Source organism: Triticum urartu, chromosome 2 (assembly GCF_003073215.2).
Source record: "Triticum urartu cultivar G1812 chromosome 2, Tu2.1, whole genome shotgun sequence".
Taxonomy (NCBI): Eukaryota; Viridiplantae; Streptophyta; class Magnoliopsida; order Poales; family Poaceae; genus Triticum; species Triticum urartu.
The window spans coordinates 733,276,708-733,288,050 of NC_053023.1; the positions used below are offsets into that span (position 1 = coordinate 733,276,708).

Sequence of the window (11,343 nt, forward strand, 5' to 3'; positions counted from 1 at the left end):
CGCACCCGGCCGGCCAGTGGCCACCGCCGGCACGGGTGCAAGCGAGCTGGCACATGGCAGCAACATGCCTAGCCGTATATATACTCCTTCCGTTTCAAAATAGATGACTCAACTTTGTATTAACTCTAGTACAAAGTTGAGTCATCTAGTACAAAATTGAGTCGTCTATTTTGAAACGGATGGGAGTATGAGGATGCTTGAATACGTTTTAGTCTCATGATTAAAAATAGTGGATTAAAACTTGCTAGCCTTATCTATGCTTGGATCCAAATACTAAAAAGACTAAAATTATCCTCCAAACCATCCAATTCAGAACTCGCCTGTGTTAAGGAGAGGAGTTAAATGAGGAGAGAAAAGACTAACCACATTTTAGTAGGGGTACCCCTGACTAAAAAAATTTAGTATCAAGATTAATTTTAGCCTCTCTTTAGTCAGGTTTGTTGGGGATTTTGGCCTTTTAAAAAGACTATTTTTAGTCAAGCTAAAATAAGTCCCTTAAATCCAAGCACTCTCTATATCTTTTGTTATGCATTTACTACTTGTTGACTTGATTTTGCATTGCAAGGTGGTGAATTGGTCTAGTTCAGTTTATTACGAATGCGCGGTTTCTGCACGTCGTGCATGCATGCAACCAAGGCAAACTAAAATTCCAGCGGGAACAAGACTAAACAATCGATTTAATTATGCGCTCCTACGAAGCTGTAATGTTCGGCCCGCAGCCTCCTACGTTAAAACTACCACGGAATGAGGAGAGTATAATCAGGGCATGTCCATGGATCGATCTCCAAGCATGAAGCATGCGTGTGGCCATGTGACGGCGGAATATTAGCAGAGTGGTACTACGTAGGTTAATCCACGGGAGAGAGACGGATCACGGATGGCGAGATGTGTGTCACGTAGCTAGCACGTACTACAGTGACTATTGCAACAAGAGGTTTGTTTCAGGAACACATCTAACTATCGCAACAAGAGCTTTATTTCAGAAACACATATAACGATTGTAACGAAAGCTTTGTTTCACAAACATTGGTGGTGCAAAGCATCTCCCCTTATGATCCCTCTTTGCAACAAGAGCTTTTTTTCAAAAAAAAAATTGACTATTGCAACTAAAACAATTTTTTCAGAAACATCGATAGCGTTGCAACGATGGTGCTTAACCTCCCAAATGCCTCGTCGTGACTAGCAACAGCCGACAGCCCGCCGCCCCGATTGTAAACGCGCCGTGCGGGGCTGGGACGGATCCAACAGGGAGGGCACCCCTGACACTGACAACGTCGATGATGAGGCCGTGCGCTGCGCCGCGCGTCACTGGAGCGACAATCGGGTCGCGCGGATCTCAGGCACTGTCGCCAACGTCAGGTTGTGGCTCGGCGACCCCGATCTAGATGTGGCGTAGGAGAGATGTGAGTGGCGGGGCGGCCGGCAACGCGGTGTGGGAGGCGGCGGCGGCCGGCTGCCAACGCCCCGTCCAATCTGTAGCAGGAGATGCGAGAGAAAGAGAGATTAGAGTCGTGGGGGAGAAGACGATGCAGTTGGGCCTTGTTATAGAAAACGGGGGATGGTGGAGATGTTCGTGTGGCCCACATAGACACGTGTTGCAGCAAAGACGACGGACGCAATGTCTCTTTTCAACCGGTTGATGCTGAGCAATTCCCAATTTGTAAACATAACATAAAGAGTACATTCTTTAACTGAAAGTGTAAATATTGTTCTTAAAAGGGCATATAAAGAGTAAATTCAGAATGAAACAGCGTTCAACCCAAAACATAGGCCTCATACAAAGGACACAACAATCCTAAGATTGCAGCCCAGCCCCTTTTTAAAACATAAAAGACCTTATTCGTTTACAATGGAGTGAGAAATAAAGTCAGGGATGACATATTCCTAGAACATAGACGTATTTTCTCTAAAAGAACCTTGTGCTAACTCAGCCCGTATATTCATGATAAGGGAGAGAAAGTACGAAACTGCTTTGCACACGACACATGCGTGGCCGATTCATGCATGATTCAAAATCAGACGGTGTCCTGCAGTTTATTCCCACAAACCAACGGCTTGATTAACTACATCGTTCACAAATCATGCACATGTGTCGTGTGTATAGCATCGTTGGAGAAAGTACTCGGTCCAGGGAGCGGCTCGCCTGCTGGGTGCAGGTTTTCGAAGGGCCCAATCACCACGGCATGTGTGCCGACGTCAAGTTGCTTTGGTGTGTGTGTGTGCGCGCGCGCGTGTGTGTGTATTTAATTATGTTCTTATTCACATTTTTGTTTTCCATTTTTTATCTTTTGTTTTTGTTTACATAATTCTAATGCATATTAAAATACTTTACATAAAATTTAAAAATGTTTATTTTGCATTTGAAGAACGTTAAACGTGTATAGAAAAATGTTTTTGATGTATATATGAAGATTTACAGTGTCAATAAAAAAATTGAAATTGTTAATCGTGTGTATGAGAAATGTTAATCATGTGTATGAAAAATGTTTATACACTGTAAAAACAATGTTCGTGTAATTCAAAAAATGACTCTGTAAATTAAAAGAACATGTGCATTGCATTTATAAAAAAAATCACAATTTTCAAAAATGTGTTCAAGACATTTTCAAAAAAAATGTTTGTACAATGTTAGTCTTGAAAAATGCTAAACATGTATAGAAAAATGTCCCTCACGTATACACAAATGTATAAATGTGAATGGAAAAACCAAAATAGTGTTAATCATGTATACGGAAAATTTTAGTCATATGTATGGAAAATGCCACACATATGTACGCAAATATTAATCATATGTACGGAAAATGTGACAAACATAAAATGTCGCACATTTCAATAGAAATGTACGTGACATTTTACAAAATTGTTTATACAAACTAAAAAAATGTTTCAAACATTCAAAATATGTATGACACATTCAAAAATATCTTCACAAGTTTAAAAAAATGTGTTCATGGCATTTTCAAAAAATGTTTTACAATGTACAAAAAATGTTTACATAGTGCAAAAAATATTGCATCATGTATTTGAAAACAATAGTTAAAACGTGTTTGAAAAAAAAATCAAAACATGTTTCCGTAAAAAAATATTTGAAAAATGCGAAACAGGTATAAAACAAATGTTTTAATAATATAAAAACATGTATGATCAAAAGTATACACATATTGGAAAAACAAAACCAATAAAAAAACAAAAACAAAATGAAGAAACCAAAGAAAACCTAGAAAAAACAAAGAAAACTGGAGTATAACGAAGGAAAAAAGTGAAAAAAAACACACAATTGAATAAAAAAGTAAACCAAATCATAAAAAGAAGAAGAAAAAGAAAAACAACAATTCGGTGAAAAGAACAAACTACTGAACGAAAAGCAAAAGAAAAAAAGAAAAAAACAGAGCAAGCAAATTGTATTGCGATCGCTACGAGGGAGAACTAAGTGAACCTACACACTCAATACCAAGCAGAAAAGTGGGTCCGGCCACTACTGTCGCCCGTAGGCAATTCCTATTAGGAATTTGTACGGGCGACATATAGCCCTGGCACTGGGTCCAGGCAGCTCCGCCCTCTACTAAAAGAGAGGCGGCTCTGCCCATCATGGCAAAAAGTTTTTCATTCGCGAAAACATCCAACGGGAATTAAACAAAAAGGAGACTTCTCAGTCGACTGAGAATTAACTAATGCTTAGTCCTTTTTTACAATTTTATTTATGCATGTAAAATATTTTAAGAAGCGTATGTCCGAAACCTGATTTACTATCGAAGAGGTCGTGTCGCGTTAGAAGAAGCGGATGGGAGGAAGGAAGCACTTAATCACCCACGTGATGGGTGGAACCTCCATGAGCACATCCTCATAGTCGACACAGACACGGAATTAGCCTAATTTGGAACTTCTCTGACAGGACTGGTCATGGTATGAAGGCATCCGCCGCACTGAATGATACGACATAGTGGAGGTATGTTGTACCTTTAAGGTATCTTAGCTACGCTTCTTCCATGCCTTGTGTTAAAGAGGGGTAATGGGTGGGGACTATAGCCCCCCCCCCCCCCCCCCCCCCCTAACACACACACACACACACACTTTTTGTTAGTTCATTGAGGCCATGACCTAACTCTCACATGTGAGTTTTTACATGGCACACTCGCTATGCATTTCTGGTTTGCATCAACTACTCCTGAAAACTGGTGCCCTAGCACGAGGCGACCGAACGACGCCAACACACTAGGCCTCCTCCTCGTCGTCGTTGTCGGCAGTGGCTTCCGGACAGTGGTGGCTAGGTTTCTAGGGTCGTGTCCCACTTCTCTCCCGCCCTCCCTCCATCACCATCAGGACTCCCGGGTCTGGAGCCCGGCAACAGGTGCCTGCTGCGCATGTCCCTGGTTGAGGCGCCTGCTCCCTTGCAGGACGACGACACATTGCAGATGGAACTCGTGCTTCGGTTTCCTCTGGTGCCCCATCTCCAGGAATCGAAGGCTTTGATGTTGCAGTGCGTTCCCTGCAGTCCTCCGGCGTACGACGGTTGCTTGGCAAGTGGGCTGTCCTGACACAGGCTAGGTTGTCGCCCATCGCCCGCCTTGTGCTGATCAAGGTCAGATGTGCGTCGGCTTTGTTGTTGTGTAATTACCACCGAAAAGTCTTCATGAGGATTCTTTTCTTTAGATTCGGTGGTTGACTTCGACGGTGAGATGCAAATTATGGAAGATGGCTTGACATGGAGGGATGGTTGTGCAGCGATTGCGACCACATCGCATGTAGCTGCTGGATCGCAAAAAAGTGGTGACGACAATACATGAGTGATGCCGATGGTGGTGCTACTCGGTCTCCGGTGTGAAAGCCTAGGTCTAACCCAAGGTGGTTATACCTGGCAATGGTGATCATTTTATGTCCTTACATTGTTGAAGGCATTGCTCGGATATGCTCGAACTGCTTCTTCAGGGTGAAAACCTATATTCTTGCCATGTATGGTTGGATTCGGTGACGACGACACTTGAGCGTCGATGCTTTCCTGAAAACGTTGCTATTGAAGAAACCTTATCGTCCGTGTGGTGTCATGAGATGGTTGGTGCAAATATGCTCATTATTCAGTTTGTCAAACACATAACTGGTCGCTTTGGGGTGTTTCTTTTTTCCTCACCTGCACATAGTTTTATTTTTTGTGCATGCGTGCGTGCGTTGGTGTTGGTTGTGTGCATTCTAACTATGCAGAGACCGGGTGTGTACTCATTGTGTTCGTATCATCTTAATGCTTCATTTTGAGCCAATAAAATCCATCCTTGGAAAAATGCATTTATGGTTTTAATCCTATATGTGGTTGTGTCCGTGAACTTAACAACATCTGTAGACATAATCAACTCGAGCTTCTTAAATTATCCAAACTTCCCTAAGGCCTTGTTCGGTTCCACAGGGTTTGAAGGTGTTTGGAGCAGATTGGCAGGGATTAAATCCCCAGCAAGTCAAAATCCACATCAAACCCCTCCAATCCTCTTCAATCCCCTTGTGGTGGGGATTAACCGAACAAGGCCTAATGCATAATGGCTAATGAAGTGGTACAAAACTGAAGGAAGTGTGGGGGTAGGAATAGATTGATATCCAAAAACAATTGTGCAGATCTAGGAAGAAGACTTCAGGCGATCTAATAAGCCGGTTGGATTACCGTTGAAGATACAGTTTCACACATCAAGACTGATTTTTATTTCTTATCTAACTTTCACAATTGAGGATTAATGGTAAGCACTCCAACAAAAAGGGTTAGAAATAGTGGCGATGGGATGTGACATTGCCACAATATGTGAGTAGAAATTTCAAAATTGTCAGCATAGGTACTTTACTTTCTGTTGTGTAACAACCTGTGCAACGAGTGGCTTGATGTTGCCTGCTTTGACATGAAGGTGACGATGCTATGCACAACTAGTTCGGGCATGGACTCAGTGGCACAATTAGTATGACTCTCAGGAACTTGAGTATTCTCGCAATGTCAAGCTTGACAGAAACAACCTCACTGAGAGTAGACACTGATTGATAGAAACAACTGCACTAGGGCCATTTTATAGCTCCTCTCATGTTTAGGGTATAGAGTATGCGTCAGACCAAATAACACAACATTTGTTAAGGATTAAACACCAAAAGAAAAGTGATCAGAGTCTAACAAAAATGGAAATCATATGATAGTTGCTAATTCAAAAGCTTATATTTTGTTTCCATTAGATTTAGTCATTTTTAGCAACTATTTATGCATATCTCTACTGAAAAGAGTTTCTCTCTTTTTAGATTCTCCATCTGTCTTGATTGTCATATAATTCAAAAGTTTATATTTGATTTCAATTAGATTTAGTCATTTGTAGCAATTATTTATTTGTGCATTTCTTCTAACAAGGTTCCGCAACAATGCAGGGGGCATTATCTAGTTAAGAAACATGGGGCCGCCAAGGGAGTGAAGAGATGGAGTAGCCCAGTGACGGTAGAAACAATTGGGGGCCTCATGGGATCGGGGCGGACAAGCAGAGCAGCGTCCGAGCCGATGTCATGTTCTTGCTAAAAATGACTATACACCTCTTTTTTTTGAGAAATCACCCCCATTTATTTAAGACTTAACATTTTGACATCAATGCAAATAATAGCAGGAGTGGTTAAAAACCAAACATGACGTCCAACAGGGAGCCCAGTTTGGCGAAGCTGTGTGCTTCAAAGTTGGATTCCCTCCCGAGGGGCCCAAATAATTCTCCTTCAAGTGATTTACCTCTACCACAAAATCAGTATTCAGTCGTCACCCAAACTCGATGAAGATTTAAATCTGCAGCCAGTGCAAGGGCCTCGGAACACACGAACCGGCTGAAAAATATCGATTCAGTTGGTTTCGTTGGTTAAATTCATGGTCAAACTTAGATCTCGAAAAGCGTAGGCGTATTACATTGTGGAATGAAGGGAGTACTACCGGAGCCTGTATGGTGCTGACAGCAAACATGTATTGACTGACAAGAAGAGATAAGTTAGCGACCATGATGCACAGCATACGTTAATATCACAGGATGCGCATCTGTTCAACAACGCTAGATGCATAAGGATTACAGCACAGGTAATCCTGTTGTATGGAGTTGACGACCATGGTTACCAAGGCTACTTCAGTATGATTAATATAAATGGTTTAAAGAAAAACAAGTGTTGGGTTTCTTTTCCTATACATGTCAGTATATTTTGACAGCCAAGAGATGTCGCCCAAGCATTCTGCGCCTTCACAGCATCATTCAGAGTCACTGTAAATCACAATTAACCTTCACTTCTTCACAATGATTTCTACTGGAGCAAAGACTCCACCACTATCAGAATTCCAGATACTGCAATTCACCAGAGCAGCAAGATCATCTGTAGGAAATGAACAGATAGGACCACATTGTATTTCAGCATCTGCTGAAACTGTTCGAGTAAAGCAACGAGACCAGTGAAACATCCACCTGAAGACAGCCATTTTACTACTGAATCCAAAAGAAAATCTTTGTAACAAAGCCCCCCTTATAGATTAGGAATTATCATGTACATCACTGCTATTTTACATCATCAGCTTCAGTTGTACAGACTAACTGGCTATTGGGCAGCAGCAATGGAGCCTGCATGTAAACAAAACCTCTGTTTCAGTCTACGATTCGAAGGATCAGAAAATACCATGATTGCTTTGCGTTTACAGAATACGGAAACTGAGGAACCAATAGTATTATGGCCAGATGCCTTACAGGCTACTAACTAGCTCCACCTTCCATTCTGTGTGCTGTGGTCAGCTAAAGTTACTATTAAAATAATAACTATTTTATCCATTATATAGCTCAGTAAGTCACACAATGAAACCTTCAAACATATTCCCTTGGTCTAATCAATTTACCAAATTCTGCCAACAGGTTTGTAAAATCAGCAAAGATCTGTCATTTGCATCAACGCTATGATATTTTATAAGGGACCCATTAATTACATAATCTAGATGAGAATTCATAGTTATCAATATACAGTCGTGAAGGCTGGCAAAACAGCCTATAGTGCATACTGGTGTATCCACCACCAATCTTGAAAGAACACGTTGAATAGTATTATAACATAAACCAACCACCCGCAAGTAGTGGTCAATTAATCATTTACTTTATTGTCACAGACTAGTCTACTTAGTTAGAATATGTAAAGGTGCGACTGGCAAAGAGGCCTTTGAAGCCCATAATGTAGAATACCGAATCTGTGCATTTGATAAGGCCAAGTGGAAACAAAATTGACAGTGGAGTGTACTGTATATCAACTTTAACAAAAGTGGGACAACTGAAAGGAAATTTATCTTGTGCATACAAGAGCGGGTCTACATATGAAAGGATGAAACAACGACACCAGGTAAGTAAACATCGCTTGAAAAAATGGGATGCATACCTCTAAAGAAGTTTTGAGCCTGAATTGTTCTGCGACTTGCCAGTGTTGGTGTAGCCCAACAATAGTCTAGAAAGAGGGTAGGGGCACCCAAAAAATCGAACAAGATTTCGCAATCCTCTCTCTCCATGAATATCAGTTGGTGAGCTTATATGGCTAAGATATGTATTTCCTTCATATATTAAGCTAAGTTGCTGGCACAGCAACACAGCTATACCCGCATTAACTGATAGACTGGCAAATGCAAGATATACCAGAATTATACCCCTTGCTGATAAGAAGAATGCAGAACTGGCCACGCTAGTAATGATCTCCATCAGTACTTTCTTAGAACCCATTTGACCATATGATGATACATTTGGAAACTCTAGAGGGGGCCATATACGATAACTTGCATAAATGGTCATAATAGCAGCATAACTGCAACTCGTGACCACAGACATGAGAAAAACGACAAAAGCTTGGTGATTTGAAGCTCCCACACAGTTCCCAATCTGCAGATGAACACAACAAAAAGGCAATAAAACAAGACAAAACTAATTAGCAACAATTCACGATACAACATAGTGCAAAATATATCAAGATATCATTCTGGTCAAATTTATCCAACTTACAAATGGGCAATGATGATCCATGTCCACCACACATGTTTTACAAGATCGGCAGTGATGTGCTCTTGGGGGTTTAGGTTTACTACAATATGTACAGAAAGTATAGTTCTCAAGATCATTTTTTCCAACCATGGGATAGCTTCCCCAACGTATGCCTGGTGGTGCACCAGCAGACTTGAAAGAGGCCAAACAATAACTTGCAATTGTAAATATAGATAAGAGAGCTGTGACTGTGCAGTGAAAGATGCCACAGAAGATGCTGATTGAGAAAACAACTGGATACACCGCCCAGACCCCGCCACCTGTGAAACGGCGAAAAGGAAACAAAATCAAACAGCAGTTCTATGGAACACTTCAAACATATTAGAACCATAACTTACATGAATAAACAGATAAGTCCTCATTTCAGAAAATGACAGTGAGAGATTTAGAACTTACATATAACGAAGAGCATGAAGAGGACGAGCACAATCACAAAGAACCCATCCCGGAAACGCCTCCAGTGAGAAAAGCATACGCTGTCAGGTTTTCTTGAAGTTTGGTTGCCTTGGGTGACTGCTCCACACCAGCCACACTTATAGACAGGTGAATAACTTGAAAAAACAAGCCGAAGACCGCAGCCCCAGCAAGTGGCTTCATGATCTTCCGGTATGGACGTGAGACATTGTTCTACCTAAACGGGAGGAGGATGGTGATTAGAGCATTGCTGCAGGATAGATTAGCAAATTAAACTATTTCCGTCGCGTCATTCTTTGTGTTGCTAACCGCAGAGCGTAGGGTTGGCGAGTTATGAGCAGTCATTTAATCCACAGATCGTATAAATATCACTCTTTACAGAGTAACTTTGACAGAAGTCAGAAACAATTATTGGTGGCCTTGGTAACACAGGAATGCAGTAATCCATACACACAATAAGTTGAGTTTTAAGGAATTTAGTTTATGTCGGTGAGCTATAAAGCATTGGATTTTACATGTGTAAATAAACAGGTTTCCACTGATGGGCCTTATCAAGAGACTAGTGCACTTGGTGCCTCAGTTCACAATCCAAGTAACAGAAACTGAAAAAACCGCCCTAATCATTTATTTATTTTCGAAACAGATCGCCCTAATCCATTGAGGCTGATGGCGTAGGAGCAATTTTGAGATGAATTTCATCATACTTTACAGTTACTCCCTTTGTAGCAACCTGCTGCACATCTGAAGAACTATATATATATGAAGTAAGTTAGCCTACAGGTAAATACGCCCAAAATTTCCGGTCTACATTGACTCTTGAAGCGGTGACCTTAGTTACATGCAGCCTAGTGCGATCTCGAGCCAAATAGACAGCGCCAAAGCCCGATTCTGCGGGAGCAAGAGCAATCTTGGTAGCCAAACCGTGAGCCTAATAATAGCAGGGAAAGAATTACAGCAGCACTGTTTGTTTCATGAGTTGCATAGAGCAGAGCAGATGACTTGTGATGCTCTCCTCATAACTCTATCATCATGTACAAGATGAATTATAGTCGCATAGAGTGTACCACGGCTGTGTGGATGCATCTAGGAACACCATGTATCTCGACTGTAACTCTTATCAATTTGAAATAAAGCTCCTTTTTCATCGCAAAGAAAATAAAATTTGTGCTGCCCCGCTCATTGCTCGTGAGTTGTGTTCATCCCTACCATGTCGCTAAACGGAGCGGAAGGGGGCCGGCAGACGGGATGGGGGCCAAGCTTGGGCGACAGCCAGCGTACGGGGCGGTCCAACCGCGTACACGGGGGCGGGGGATAGGGTGTGGAAGCTCGAAACCGCTGGCGGCACCTACCGATTCGCGCGCGAGCGTGTTTGGGGAGAGAGGGGAGGGAAGAAGAAGGGGGGGAGAAGTACCTCGAGGAGCGGCTCCTGCTGCTGCGGCTGCTCCCCCATCGCCGGAGCAGATCCGCCGGCGGCGGGGTCTGGGAGCGATGATGAGAGATCGGAGGCGGCCGGGAACTCGGCCGAAGCTTGCGCCAGCGGAAGGGGGCGAGGAGGAAGAGGAGGAGCAACCGAGGCGCAAATCTCCGTCGCCAGCGGAGCGGAGCGGACGGACCTGGTGGTGGTGGAGTGGTTCCACGAGACCACGACTGGGCGACGAAGGATTCGAGGAAAGGAGGAGGAAAGCGAGGCGGCGAGAAGAAGTTAAAATATTACACGCCGCGTGACCAATGGTGGACGACGACAAGTCGGTCGGTCTAGGTGGTGCGGCGCGAACCGGTCCGGCCGGTTTGGTCCTATGACTAGGAGTTCGGCTGGTTTCAGTCTGAAAAGTTAGCTTCATCCACGCCTCGAACGATTCCTACTACTACATCCCACTTTTCTTCCGACGAG

The 11,343-nt window shown here is 42.7% G+C and overlaps 1 protein-coding gene across 1 annotated transcript; it reads right to left on the reverse strand.

Annotated features, from left to right (window-relative positions):
- Positions 1-6,973: 6,973 nt before the first annotated feature.
- LOC125540286 (protein S-acyltransferase 11) lies at positions 6,974-11,141 on the reverse strand. The gene is made up of 5 exons (XM_048703889.1): positions 10,864-11,141; positions 9,435-9,669; positions 9,000-9,298; positions 8,389-8,879; positions 6,974-7,592 (listed from the first exon to the last, which is right to left on the reverse strand). Exons 1-4 carry the CDS (start codon positions 10,900-10,902, stop codon positions 8,391-8,393), a joined length of 1,062 nt encoding a protein of 353 aa, XP_048559846.1. The 5' UTR covers positions 10,903-11,141; the 3' UTR covers positions 6,974-7,592; positions 8,389-8,390.
- Positions 11,142-11,343: the final 202 nt, after the last annotated feature.